The 15,546-nt window shown below is 42.6% G+C and overlaps 1 protein-coding gene across 3 annotated transcripts in view; it reads right to left on the bottom strand.

Moving 5' to 3' along the window:
* Positions 1 to 1,620: 1,620 nt before the first annotated feature.
* LOC144680453 (XK-related protein 6-like) overlaps positions 1,621 to 15,546 on the bottom strand; it is a 916,065-nt gene continuing 902,139 nt past the window's right edge. For 2 of the 3 annotated variants that reach the window (XM_078541418.1, XM_078541419.1), the window contains one exon: positions 1,772 to 2,736. In XM_078541418.1, the coding sequence (XP_078397544.1) occupies positions 1,772 to 2,736 (965 nt within the window). Of the gene's footprint in view, positions 2,737 to 15,546 lie in introns of all 3 variants that reach the window. The other variant, XM_078541417.1, reaches the window with a different exon arrangement.

The raw sequence follows: 15,546 nt of genomic DNA on the forward strand, positions 1-15,546 counted from the left end.
TGCCCTTAAATGACTTTTTTTTAATTGGAGGGTGGGTGGACACCAATCCATCTCCGGTATTATGGGAAACGAGCATGTCAATGTAAGGTTTGTGAACCAACATCATCAGGCCAGATTTTACATGTGTGTGGGACACCAGCAGTCCCAATTCACAAACATAAAATCCTGGCCAAGCACAAAAACATCTCCCATTTGATAAACCAACATAGTGGGTGAAGTACATTACTGCACAGGGAGATGCACTTTACTCAGACAGAAAGTAGCGTGGACAATTAAACCTTGTTCAAGATATTGGTTATTTGAAATATTTGATAAAGGGAGAGGGATAATTTTAGTGGAAAACAAACAGAAAATGTTTTTTAAACAAATTGGAGAAATTCTATCATGTCAGATTGCTTGAAATTCAGGAGGGCTGACAAAGGTGAACATGCTTTTGCATTTATCTTTTAAGTACGAAATGAAGTACCCTGTGAGATCGGAAAGAAATTTACTTTAAGGAAAATTTCATTAACTTAGGTTATTCTGACATATGCAACAAAACTATTATATCCATTGAGTTGTACTATATAACCAAATATCTAAGCTGTATCTCTCTGCACAGTGAATAGCATTGTGATAATTGCCATATTAGACATTGCTTCTTAGTAGTAAAATATCTATCCACATTATCCAAGGAAGCCTTTAAGTCTCCTAAGTCAAAGCTATCTGGGAATCTCTGCACCAGAATACACCTGAGCTGCACAAGGAAGTCATAAGAGTAACCCTTTTCCAGAAGTTTGCATGCACGTTCCTCATGCAAAGGCCTGATTAGGCACACAAGGGCTAAAAAGAAAGCTAGGTGTCGGAGGTTGTAAATCGGCTTATTGAATCTCACCATATGGCTTTGGCCAGAGTATTTTGGCCTGTCCGTGTATGGCAGACGGTTGTGATAGATTGAACATGTATAAAAACCTGTTATATAACACTGTGGCTCATGTGATTGTTACCAATTAATCAGGTATATTCAGGTAAAGAAAAACTCCAGTTTTTTCCCATGCTGCAAGTTATAAAATTGATAAATTTTCTGCAACTATTTAAATTAAAAAAGCACTCTGTAAATTACAAAAACAAACAGCAATATTTCAGTTAAAAAAGAAAAACTATATGTCAAGGATCTGATGCGCTGTACTTGACATATGGTTGCACCTTGAACGGTAATAACCGATTGCTATTACTTGAATAAAAAGCTCACGTACACAAAGAAACATACAGTATTTACTTAGAAACATAATTTTTTGCCAAGGATGGGATTGTGGAACTGAAAAAACCCCACAAGATCACAAAACCCTGAAAGGGATTTAAAATTGCACCACTTTTAAGTTTTCTTGTTAATAGATGTTGTATTATTTGCTTTTTCAGTCCCACCTACCATCAGTCCTTAAATGCTCTGCATACAGATAAAGGGAGTGTATGTATATGTGTTAGGTATGCTGTATCTGTCTGTATGTGTTTATGTATGCACCAGTATTTGTGACTTTTTTTAATAACTGTTGGAAATTCTTAATGAAGACTTCTACCATTAAATATACAGTATAAATACTGTATCTGCTGTGTAAAAAGATTTTTTTCACTTTTTTTGTTACTTACAAAACATATAGAATATCTTTATATACAGACAGTTACCAGGAAAAGGAAAAGATATGTGAGCTTTGTGTTTTGGGAATTGTATGAGAGTGTCTGAGTGCCTGACGTAAACATAATTACTTCTTTGTCAGTTTCAATGGGTGAAGCGTTAAAGTGAAGATTCATACTGTAGCAGCTCATATACAAGTGGTCCATCTCTATATCTAATACCTACAGATGTGGGAGTTACATACTGTAATATATTAACAGTTCTCCTCAGTCTTCTGTCTACAAAGTGGGCATCCCAGGCAGGATATCTTTTCCTTGGCATGTCAATCTTGATGATTGGTCCCTCCGGTAGGTAGGGTCGGCCTGATGGTGTAAGTGGCACTGTGGGTCGCACTTGGAACACAGGCAGGCAGGTCTCTGCTGCATCCTCCTCCTCCTGATCCCCTGCCACTCTAGTTGGTGTGGTCTGGGATCCTCTAGGTGCTGCTGGCGTTGCTGCCATGGCCTCCAGCTCTGGAGGCAGAGGGATCCCCCAGAGCAGTTCAGCACAGCAAGAACTGGCAAGGATCCTGGTCCGTGGTCCCATGGGATGAAGTAAACCATAATACAGGAACATGAATGCTGCCCCAGCAACAAAACTAACAAAAACTGTACACAGTGCAGTTATGGCATAAAAGTCAGTGGTTGTTGGATCTCTGTAAAGATACCAAAGAAAAGTCAAGGCAGCATTTTCTGTCAAGATTACAGTATAATAGGCAAACATTCGATATCGGGTCCGTCCTTCTTTGACATTAAACCAGCAGAATATGTACACGATCCCTATCACCATATTGAACAGAATTTCCTCCCACTTGGACATGCAGAAATCTGTTCCTCCATGAATGATCCAGAATGCCATGGCACACCAGTGCACAACTACAAATATTCCAAAATATAACTGAAAAATAGAAGCAAACAATGCAAACGAAATGACCCTGGATGATATGGTAAACAAACGCCAAAAGATGTGGATTAGGGCACCTCTGTAGCTCATGCTTTTTTTGTCATCCCTGGAGTCCCGCAGCAATTTGTGGTATGAAGCTAGCACCCAGGCAAGGGACATCAGGGAGGCCATAGAGGACAAACCTGGCATGACAGAGAGAAAACATGGTTATAATAATAATTACAGTATTACATTCTCTTTGGTTCAAGTGAGCCTTAGATGAAGCGTGGAACCATAATGGAAATTTGCACACAAACTGAGAAATATAAACTTACATTAATAACTATAACATGCCGAAGACAACAAATACACTGCTTTTGGGAAATTCAATTTCCTCGATCTAAGTGAAATTACCTCATTACAGTAATATGAACCCATCTCACCTGCTCCATTTTTTCCAACATCTTAGAGGTTTTGTGAACAAATCCAATAGCATTAGATCTGTGTTATCAAAAGTATTTCACGCAAAGCTGGAAATTTGAGAGGATCGGACTAAACTTATAAATGGTAGTTGTAATTGAATTGTGTAGATCTTTATTAGAGAATAGTAAACATTAAACTTTCAGAAGTTGTAAAACGTTTTAATTAAATATGCTTTTTAATTATTAACTTTATCAGATTTTTAAAAAAAAACAAACTGAGATTTGTATAATAAAACTTTCCAGTTGTATTTTAAATGTTGAAGCTGTATTGTGAAGTAATGAGGAAGACTGATAGTCCCAGGACAGTTATTGTGATTTGAAGAAGATGAAAGTGTTGTAAAATATACAATCCAGACTGTACATCCAAATTACAGGTAACAAACTACAGATTTTTTAATCAAGAAATTCACAGTTATTATACCACACCATTATCCTGAAGTATGAATATCACATGTATAATTGATAAGAAACATGCTGATTGCAGCCACGATAACTTATGTTAGTAAAAAAAATTAATACAAGTTAAATGAAAAATTGAAAAAGTTTGTCCTATTAGGATACTAAAAATAAAATAAAGTGATTGTAATAGTGTCTAACTGCAGAATTCAAACATAGCTAAACTATCCGGGGTGCAATCATACAACTCATGACATCATCTGAACCCTTAGATTAAGCTAAAGCACTCTAATTCCATCCAAGTAACTCTTATTCTTTATATATCTAGTTCTCAGAAAAGAACTGTCTTGGCTTAAATTAGAATATCATATCATCATACTAGTATCAATTTATCATATTAATATTAATACAAAACTGCATTTTGATAACTTCTAATAATATGGGTTTCCAACTTGGATTGACAAAATCTGAAGGTTGCCTGGTACTTCACTGAGTAGAACTTTTTCCATTGTTTGTCTTCTACAACAATTATATCTAATTGAATTTATAAAATCATTATGAAGAAGGTGAATATAACCAGCACCGGTAAAATAAAATGCCATCTCCATACATTTTCATTGCAATACATTAAATTCTATAATTCATGTGATCTTATCTGACAAATTGCCTTGCTATAATAGAAAATAAGGTAATAATATAATTATATCTAGCCCCATAGAGGCTGTAAAGTACACAGTAACTGTGTTTTATTGCAGCCGATCTAGAATCATACTTAAAATTGTAATCATGAGCATTGAATTAATTATGAAAGATGATCTGAGAAAAGACAGATGGTGCAATAGATCTTATGGTAAATATAGGGCAGAATTTTACCCTTGGCTGGCGGCCACGCTGCCATTTTAAGTGGTCGGGCCAATTAAGGCCTGTCCAGCGGGCTGCCTGATGGAAAGCGCCATGAGCTCCCTGTGCAGGAAGGGGAGGGATTCCCCATCTGTCAGAGTGCGCACTGCTCCCTGAGACTAAGTGCTATCTCAGGGAGATCACTGACAGTGCTTCAAAGTGTCAAAATAGAAAAATTAAAAAATTATTAACATGTCCCCCTCATGTGACAATGTCACACAAGAAAGGACATGTTAATAAATCTCACATAAAGCTAATTTAAGTTTTTAAAACGGACATGAAACCTCATCCCGCCAGTGGATGAGGGCCTGAATTTCCTTTTGGTGATTTGGGGGCGGTTGGGGGCGGGGCCCACTCGCCGAGGGGAAAATGACGCGGGATGACGTCGAGAGGAACCCCTGAGGACAGCGAAATCAGCTGTTCGCCCGCCGACCTGCCATTGGCCAATTGAGGCCATTGACAGGATAATTAAGGTAATTAAAGGCCCTGCCCGTCCAACCTTAAGGCTGGTGGGTCGGCCAGGAGCCCCAGCAGCTTCTGATAATACATCAAACCTCACCCACTGGCGGGATGAGGGTTCATCTCTGTTTTTAAAAACTTTAATAAATGTAATGTTATGTTTATTAACATGTCCCATCTTGTGTGACATTGTCACATGAGGGGGACATGTTAATAACTTTTTTATTTTTTAACTTTGTAACACTTTCACTGATCTCCCTGAGACAGCACTTAGTCTCAGGGAGCAGTGCGCACTCTGACAGATGGGGAATCCCTCCCTCCCCCTCCCGCACAGTAAGCGCATAGCACTTCCCATCGGGCAGGCCGCTGGACGGGCCTTAATTGGCCCACCCACTTAAAATGGCGGCGGGGCCCACTTTGGCGGCGGAGTTCGGCTGCCCGCCCGCTGCCGAGCTGGTGGGGCACGCCTGCCAACCAAGGGCAAAATTCTGCCCGAGGTTTGATGTATTATCAGAAGCTGCTGGGGCTCCTGGCCCTGCCCACCAGTCTTAAGGTTGGACGGGCAGGGCCTTTAATTACCTTAATTATCCTGTCAATGGCCTCAATTGGCCAATGACAGGTCGGCAGGTGAACAGCTGATTTCGCTGTCCGCCCGCCTTCCTAAAGATTTAAGGAGGTGTCAGCTGTGGCTCAGTTCATAGCACCCTCGCCTTTGAATCAGAGGGTTGTGGGTTCATGTCCCACTCCCGGAAACCAAGAACTGTGATTGTACTCGAAAGAGTTGCAATCTGTGACTGTTGATAACTCGAAAGAGTTTCCTAAAGATTTAAAGGGACCAGGATGACGTCGGGGGTTCCTCTCGATGTCATCCCGCGTCATTTTCCCCTCGGCGAGCGGGCCCCGCCCCCAAATCGCCGACGGGAAAATTCAGGCCATAGAAAATATTATGGGTTGATATAGTTCCATAGATTATTTTACAAAGTCTCCCAACATTTATTTCTAAAATTAGAGGTCTTTGAGTTCTCCATTGCCACCGACATCTCACAACAGTTAATATTTATTTGTTTTCTTTAATGTAACCTTTGCACAATGGTTAAAATGTTTTCTTAGTAAATAGCAGATAGTGAGTTTGACTAGTGCTGTATCTACAACCTATTTTTACATTGAGACTTGCGCATCCACAGGTGATCAGTAAACATTGTTATATTATAGTTTTAAAATAAACATTTCCTGGAGGCACTGAGGCACTGATAACCTACCTACTCATCCAGAAGCCACTGGGAGATGATGGATCAGAATTTTAAACAGCTGAACTGAGGATGTGGTAAAGCCAATTGCCTTCAGGGACCATTTTTACATATGCATTTTGGGTTTCAATGATGTGCTGGGGACCCAAATACAATTTTAACTGATGACCTGAGTGGAAAGCTTCAGTGAGCTTCCCATAAGATCAATCCAGCAGGAAAATGAGTTAGAGTCAGAAGAGGTTCAAAATATTAGGGATTTTTAGCATCTGTTTTTATTTTCCTTAGGAACCAGGAAGAGTAGAAGTGCCTCTTTGAGCCCTACGTGGAAAGTTTAGCCCCATTGCTGCTGCCTTTTCAATCATTTCACCCCTTGGGATGCCTCTGGCTACCAACCCTGACACCTATCAGGTTGTGGTGAGCAGTCTTTGAGCCTCACTGGGTTCTGGAACAGGTGAGAAGTCAATCTACAAGATTTAAAATACTGTGGACATTATTTATCTACCCATTGGGCAGGACTGAAGTGGAACAGTGGGTTCAGAGACAGCAGTGTGAAATTGTTTGTCTATCATTCCCACTGGTAAGAGAGAGTGACGATAACCAGCTATCCCTGGGAGTGGTTGACACAAATCATGTAGATGCATTTAAGGGGAGGTTTGAAAGGCATAAAAGGGAGAAGGGTTCAGAGGGTGGTACTAATCGAGTTAGATGAGGTGGGATGGGAGAAGACTCGAGTGCAGTTTAAATACTGACATGGGGTGCTTGGCTGGATGACCTATTTCTGTGTCTAGATGTTATGTAATAGAATATTACTTAAATTCTTATGATAAGCAAATTAAGAATTAGCTAAAAATAGCAGTCAAACAAAAGCACAAAGTGAAACTATTGAATTCATAATAAACATTCAAAGTGATTATTCCAGGGGCCAGGATTTCCCGGTCAGTGAGCGGGGGTGGGGCTCACTCTCTGACATGTAAAATGATGCGAGATGACGTCGGGCAGAACCCCCGACATCGCCGCACCCCATTTCAATTTTCAGGCCGACGGGAGATCAGCAGAATCAGCTGCGCGCCCGCCAACCTGTCAAAGGCCAATTGAGGCCATTGACAAAGTAGTTAAAGTAATTAATGGACCTGCCCGTCCAACCTTAAGGCTGGCGGACAGGCCAGGAGCCCTGGAAAAAGCATCAAACCTCATCCACGGGCAGGATGAGGTTTCATGAGGGTTTTAACATTTTTAATAAAATTGTCAATGAAAGTGATGGACATGTCCCAACTCATGTGACAGTGCCACATGAGGGGACATGCCAGGGAAATTTATACCTTCTGTCTTTAAAATTTTTTCAGACAGGAGCCGATCTCCCTGAGACAGCACTTAGCCTCAGGGGGATCTGGGCGCTCTTCCGTGCACATGTGTGAAACAGCACACTCTTGGCTAAGGGAATCCACCCTCCGCCCGCACAGGGAGCGCACAGCACTTCCTTGCTTGGCCCTAATTGGCCTTAATTGGCCCACCCACGTAAAATGGCGGTGAGATCGGAGGCACGCCTCCATGCGCCCACTCCTAAACTTCCCCCCTGACAGGGGGAAAATTCTGTCCCAGGGGTGTTAAGACGCTGTAATTGCTGATCATTCTGCTAGCTTCAATAGTGAGCTGATGTTCGATTTATTACTTTGCTGATACTATACTTTGCTGTCCAACAAAATTGTTGACATTGTATGCTTTCCAGCAAGGGCTCAAAGTTAATGAATGGGGCTTTCTTCCATTTTATGAGTTTAACCTTTACTTCCATGTATTTTTTCTCTAAATTATTCTGCATTCTTTTCCTTACAACAGTAAAATTATAATGGTAGCATTACCTTTTCTCCAGTATCCCATAGTTCCAAGCGTCTAGTTTAAAGGTGGCAAAAAAACAGCTTTGAGAAAATAGCCTCTTATTCTCTGAAAACAGTCTCTGTGCAATTTTCTAGCAGCGAACTGAAATTGGACAAGTTCTCTTGTGCAAGGTACCAGCAGCCAATTCACAGCGAACTGAGATAATTTATCTAATATGCAATAAGGGTTAATCAACATACTATTAATTGATTTTGTTTCTTTGGTTTTTATCTTAATAAATTGAATGACACAAGAATAGTGAGTAGCCAAAAATAAATTGTTTGCAAATTTGACTCTGGTATTTGCTGAGGATGCAGAGAGTTAGAAAATGTATATCGGCACTGAGGCAAACAGAGTAAAATAATTTCCATATTCTGGGCAACAACAAGATCCTTTCTTAACACCAATCACATCAATAATAATTTCAAGAAATGATCTTATGAAATGTTTTATTGAACAGCAATTTTATGAAGAGACATTTTCAGTAACTCGTACTGAAACGGTTACAATAAAACAATTAACAGAGCTGTGTAGGTTTTTGTGATGCAGGAATTTTTTTTTTGAACTCTGATAGTAATTTAGGTTTCTTGTTTATTCTCATTTTTCAATTGCTCTTGAATTTTCCTATTTTTGAACATGTAGATTTAATTATTTCTGTTATTTTTCCTATTTCTCAAAGTTCCTCATAGATTCCCTTAGCTTTGCTGATGCTGTTTGTTTGTTCTATAGTTTTCTCCATAATTTCTTCATTTTCTTGTTAAAAATGTTAACTTTACTATCCTTTCTGACCAATCATTTTACTAGAACTGGATCACTGATTGAATTCCCTGAATATCTTTTCGATATTGATATAATGTTTCCTTTCTTGTGCCTTCTCAGTTATTTCATTCTCCTATTATTGTGTCTTTTTTAACAGCATTTATTAGTTTCAGAATCCTCTTCCTCCTCTTTCAGTTCTACAATTTCTTCACACTACTTGTGTGTTCCTCTTTTCCTGCCCTATTTAGCTCTGAACAATCCTGTTGGCGATGTACCAAAAAACTTCATTGCACTACCTTAGACCACCATCTCACCTCCCTCACTGACCCATGCTTACCCTCTCACCACCATCTCAGCCCTCCCTCACTAACCTGCATCTCACCCCTCTCAAGACAAAAAAGAGCAATAGGCAAAAGGGAATGGCTTGAAATTCCCTGGAAGTTTCCAGTTTAATATGACATAAGAGTAAAATTGTGTCATTTATTTCTGTGCAAATTCTCACCTAATTAATTTGCGCTGGTTTTATGCAAAACATTGCAACATGCGAATTTCTTCAATCATTTATCACTTTGATTTGCATCAGCAATAGGTGTGCATATTCCCTTACAACCTGAGGTGTCAGCTGTGGCTCAGTTCATAGCACCCTCGCCTTTGAATCAGAAGGTTGTGGGTTCATGTCCCACTCCCGGAAACCAAGAACTGTGATTGTACTCGAAAAGAGTTGCAATCTGTGACTGTTGGTAACTCGAAAGAGTTTCCCTTACAACCTAATTTCTTAAATTTTGGCAAAATGAAATTAGCTCTCTTATAAGGTGGGCCAATTGCAAATTGTTTCAGCTGTTCGTATTCAGATCAATTGGTTGTGCCCAATCATTTCACTTTTTCTGCCCCCACTCCACCCCATCAGGCATCCAAGATATGGTGATACTGGCACAGCTTCCTGCTGTAACTTTGCAAGTGTCCTGACTTCAGGAAGTGCAGCTTGTTTTCTGGGACTAGGAGGAACATATCTGCTTCTCCAAGCTCCTTTTACCTTGGAGGCTTCCACTACTGGTCTAACAGCTTCTGATATTTGGATCAGAAGTGGAGGCCATAAAAGTCCTAGATATATGATAGAATCCTGATTAGTATTGATTCATGAGATGGCCATTTGAATCAGGCAGGTGACTGAGTTGTCCAACTTGAAGACAGCAGGTGGCCAGAAAAAGAACAGCAAGTGGACTGCTTTAGTTTTAGCTTCCCTACTGCCAGGTTTCCCTTGGATGAAGGGAATCATAATCACCTTCTAGATCTAACAGCAATTCACAATAATCTCAAACAAATTAGGCCAATAATGGTTATTTTATATTACATTGGTGTTGAAATGTTCCTACAATACTCATCCAGTTAAAGAACTTCATACTGCCAGTGCCTGCAGCATTTCGCTTCTGTTACAATTAAAGTATATTGATTGATGTTGAGTATTAAAGGGCAAAGGGAGTAAATCTATAAATAATTTTAAAATAAGACCAGATGACATTTAGTTATTGCTTCATTCAATCACTAGTTCACATGTGATTCTCTTTCCATCCCATGGTATACTTCTTTTCAAGTTTAAAGAGAAGGGATTTAAAAAACTTCAGATCATGATAATTATACAGACCTTATCCAATCCTTCAAGAGTTTTGGCATCAACTCCATCAATTTGTGACTCACATGCTGGGAGTTAAGGTTCTTGCAACAGCCAAAATGGGGTCTGTTTGAACTCAGCACTGAGTTCAAATGGCCCTATTGAGTTTGGGTTTTCATCCTGTGTGAATCAAACCCCTCACCCTTCCCCTTTCCAGCAAAATTGGGACCTGTCGGAAATGGAAATGGGACTTATGCATCTGGATCCCACCTGCCATTTGTAAAAGCCTGCAGAGTCTTCCATAATCGGCTAAAATCTGGCTCTATGGGCGGAATATTCTGGGCCCATTGGCGTCGGACGTCATGGCGGGCGTGAGTGGACAATATGGCAGGAAGGCCAAAAATCAGATTCAATATGTTGTGAAACCAGTTTGCAATTGCCCGCTCCACCCGTCAATGGTAGGCTGCGTTTTCCACCACCACGTATCGGGAACTTCATTATAATACATCTGCATATCATTATGGCTGATCATGTGGTGCTAGGGCAAGGGCTGCCCTGCAGTGGATGGTAGGGAGGCAATGGTGTAGTGGTATTGTCACTGGGCTAGTAACCCAGAGACCCAGGGTAATGCTCTGGGGACCTGGGTTCGAATCTCGCCATGGCAGATAGTGGAATTTGAATTCAATAAAAATCTGGAATTAAAAGTCTAATGATTGTGAAACCATTATTGACTGTTGTAAAAACCCATATGGTTCACTAATGCCCTTTAGGGAAGCAAATCTGCCATCCTATATATGACTCCAGGCCCACAGCAATGTTGACTCTTAAATGGCCTAGTGAGCCACTCAGTTGTATCAAACTGCTGCAAAATCTCAAAAAAGGAACGAAACTGGACAGACCACCTGGCATTGACCTAGGCACCGGAAATGACAATGGACTCGGGCTGCCTGCTGGCCATGTGCTTGTGCCTGTGCCTGTCCTCCCACAGGCACCCACCCCGGAAGCTGCACTGGGACACCCAGCCTCCTCTCCTCTCTTCCTCCTCAGAGGAGGTACCACCAGTGGAGGCCACAATTCCCATTGCCGGGTAAGGGAAGGCTGTCTGCTACCTGGAAGGGTCCACATGGTCTAAATACTCCGGGGGCCTTGGAGACACCAATAAGGCCTGGAAATGCTAACAATGATGCCTGAACAGAGATGAAGCTGCCAAGTATCGATAAGCAACCAGCAGCAAACTATCTCCTCCCTGCTCACACTGGCAATGCTGCTGACCCTTTATTTCCCACCTTTGGATGAGGTTTAGCAAATTGTCGGCTACCCGCCTATTCATTTTGCCCGTGCAACAAATGCAAAATCACATGGGCAACGTAAAATCTAGCTTCATTGCCTTTTTAATGGCCTCATAATTGATGGTGGGCACGGCTCTGATTCCTGCATGCGCCCACTGCCCGAAATATTGCGTGAGTGTGCGATGATGTCAGGATGCTCGCCCAGCATCCCAGCGCCCACCTACAATTTTACGCTCATGTGGGTGGGGCATGCACCCACCTGCCCAGAGAAAAATTCTGCCCTAAGTGTAATAAATAGTTTTTAGAGTTACGGAATGGCAGGTCAGCTCAGCCAAGTGGCGTGTGCATCCTGCGGTACGTGTGAAGTCGTGGATACACCATGTGTCCCAGACAAACACATCTGTAGGAAGTGTCACCAGCTGCACAAGCTTGAGCTCTGGGTTTCGGAACTTGGGTGGCGGCTGGAGTCACTGTTGTGCATCCACGAGGCAGAGGACTACGCGGATAGCATATTTAGGGATGTGGTCACACTGCAGGTCACAAACGTACAGCCAGAGAGGGAATGGGTGACCGCAAGGCAGGCAGTGCAGGAGCCCCCTGAGTCTATCGTGCTTGCTAATCGGCTTTCCATTTTGGATGCTGATGAGGGTGATGGTTCCTCAGGGAAGTGCAGCCAGAGCCAAGCCTGTGGCACCACGGGTGACTCAGCTGTACAGGGGGGTGGGAGGAGGAAGAATGGAAGGGCAATAGTGATAGGGGATTCCATAGTCAGGGGATCAGACAGGCATTTCTGTGGCAGTAAACATGATGCCAGGGTGGTGTGTTGCCTCCCTGGTGCCAGGGTCAAGAATGTCACGGAGTGGCTGCAGGACATCCTTTGTGGGGGAGGGGGATCAGCCAGAAGTCGTGGTCCACATTGGTACCAACGACATAGATAGGAAGAGGGATGAGGTCCTGAAAGCAAATTTCAGGGAGTTAGGAAGGAAATTAAAAAGCAGGACCTCAAGAGCAGTGATCTCAGGATTATTCCCAGTACCATGTGCTAGTAGATACATTGGTGATCATTTTCCAAAATTCTATAGATTCTGGAATGATTCCTGAAGATTGGAAGGTAGCAAAGGTCACCCCATTATTTAAGAAGGGAGGGAGAGAGAAAACAGGGAACTACAGACCTGTTAGCCTCACATCAGTAGTAGGGGAAATGCTAAAATCTATTATAAAGGATGGGATAGATGGGTACTTGAATAATCATGATCTGATTGGACATAGCATGGATCTGCGAATGGGAAAACATGTTTGACAAACTTGTTGGAGTTTTTTAAGGATATTACTAACAAAATTGATAAAGGAGAGTCGATGGACGTAGTATTCTTGGATTTTCAGAAGGTTTTTGATAAAGTCCCCCACAGGAGGTTGATTAGCAAAATAAAAGCACATGTGATAGGAGATAATATACTGGCATGGATTAAGGATTGGCTAACAGGAAGAAAACAGAGTGGGGTACCACAAGGATCAGTACTTGAGCCCCGCTGTTCACAATATATATCAATGATTTGGATGTGGGGACCAAATATAATATTTCCAAGTTCACAGATGATACAAAGCCAGGCGGGGATGTGGGCTGTGAGAAAGAGGTAAATCGGCTACAGGAGGATTTGGACAGACTTAGTGGCCAGAATTTTCCTGTCAGCGATTTGGGGGCGGGGCCCGCTCACCGACGGGAAAATGACGCGGGGTGACGTTGGGAGGAACCCCCGACATCATCCTGGTCCATTTAGATATTCAGGAAGGCGGGTGGACAGTGAAGTCAGCTGTCTGCCCACCGACCTGTCAATGGCCAAGTCAGGCCATTGACAGGATAATGAAGATCATTAAAGACCTGTCCGTCCAACCTTAAGGCTGGTGGGCAGGCCGGGAGCCCCAGCAGCTTCTGAAGAAAGATAAACCTCATCCACCGGCGGGATGAGGGTTCATCTCAGCTTTTAAAAAGTTTATTAAAGTTTCACTCATATTTATTAACATGTCCCATCTGGTGTGACACTGTCACATGAGGGGACATGTTAATAATGTTTTTATTTCTCTATTTTTAAAGATTTTTAAACATTCAGCGCTTTCCCTGAGACAGCACTTAGTCTCAGGAAGCAGTGCGCACTTTGACAGATGGGGATTCCCTCCCCCCCTCACACAGTAAGCGCATAGCACTTTCCCATTGGGCAGGCCGCTGGATGGGCTTTAATTGGCCTGCCCACTTAAAATGGCGGCGGGGCCCATTTCGGCGGCAGAGTTCAGCTGCCCGCCTGCCGCCGAGCCGGTGGGGCCCACCCGCTAACCAAGGGCAAAAAGGCCAGTGAATGGGCAAGAACATGGCAGATGGAATATAATGTGGAGAAATGTGAGGTTATCCACTTTGGTGGAAGGAACAGAGGTGCAGAGTATTTCCTAAATGTTAAGAGATGAGAAAGTCTAGATGTACAAAGGGACCTGGGTGTCCTCGTCAATAAGTCACTGAAAGCTAACATGCAGGTACAGCAGGGAATTGGGAAGCTAACAGAATGTTAGCCTTTATCGCAAGAGGATTCGAGTACAGGAGTAGTGAGGTCTTGTTTCAATTGTATAGAAACTTGGTTAGACCGCACCTGGTGTACTGTGTGCAGTTTTGGTCCCCTTACCTCAGAAAGGATATTATTGCCATAGAGGGAGTGCTGGCTGGGAGAGATAAATCTTGAGGAGCTGCTAAGTTCCCAACGTGAAACCAGAAGTGTTGCTGCAAAAAAAAATGAGTACGCAAAAATCGAATGACCGAGCTCATTCAAGTTCAGCTCATGCCTGAGTCTAGTCCAGCCAACAGGAAAATTAAAGAGAAGACAGAGGTATGGGTCAGTGCTACCAAGGAAAGGACACGGGAAGAAAAAGAGAAATTATTGACAGTCCTCGAAAAGAAAAACTAAAAGATTTTTTTTTCCTTTTCCTCTTTCTCCTCACACATCATATGGCTCAGCGCTGTGTTGCTTTGTGCTTGTTGCCCTTTATCTGTTTCAGCTTGGAGGGGAGGGGCAGCAGGAGTGATTGTGACTGCACCCGGAAGATGGTGAAATCATCCACTGAGGGACATAGTGGGCAACTCCCCTGAAAAGGAGATCTCGGGAACACCAGCCGAGGCTGTTGGTCTATGATGCTCAACTCATCAAAGAAAGCCTCCTGAGAGACATGACCTGTAAATAGTTATTGTGTGAATAGTTAATGTATTTTAGGCTTGTTAGCTGTCCTTTTAAGTAAAGGGAGAGGGATGTGGTAAAGTGAGATACCCTGTCCTTTAAGAGAATGCAAGTGTACTGATCATGTAATAGCACTGACGAATCACTGTACAGTGTGGGCAACCTGGAACTGTAAGTCTAGTTCTGGAGGTTTCTGAGTGAGCACATATGATCTGGTGCTCTGCCCTATGTCTCAATAAACCATCACTGTTTATCCTTACATCAGTCTCCCCGTTATTAATTGCAAGCAGCCATTGATGAGAACATAGGAAGGCGTGCAGTTAGAGTTCGGTTGGCCAACAAACTCATTTACCCAAGACATAAAAGCTGGCTAGCTGCATGGCTCTGTTTTCAAAATCTGTGAGGATATTGATTTCAGGTCTTCCTCCACCAGTAAGTGCCCTCTCCCTGTTGTTGTGTGCCAGTTTGTCCTGCATGAATAGAGATGGAGAGAGTGTAAGCAGGACACCTGCCATGCCAAGTGATAAGTATGCCTGGCATGAGTGGGTGGTGAGTGGCCCCATGGACGGGGTGAGGACAATGACGGTGTGTGTGAGAGAGTGAATGATGGTGTCCCTTGCACTGGCAATGAGTGAGGGCCCTGTGAATGTGTGATGGGTTTGAGAGTGTGTGAGTTGAGAGTGATGAGAAGAGTGACTTACCCTGGCGCAACAGAGGAGATCATTTGTCCTCTTTTGGCACTGGGTGGCTGTCCTCTTTTGCAGGGCGTTGGCACTGACCACCAC

The sequence above is a fragment of the Cetorhinus maximus genome, chromosome 5 (assembly GCF_964194155.1).
Source record: "Cetorhinus maximus chromosome 5, sCetMax3.hap1.1, whole genome shotgun sequence".
NCBI classification, from domain to species: Eukaryota; Metazoa; Chordata; class Chondrichthyes; order Lamniformes; family Cetorhinidae; genus Cetorhinus; species Cetorhinus maximus.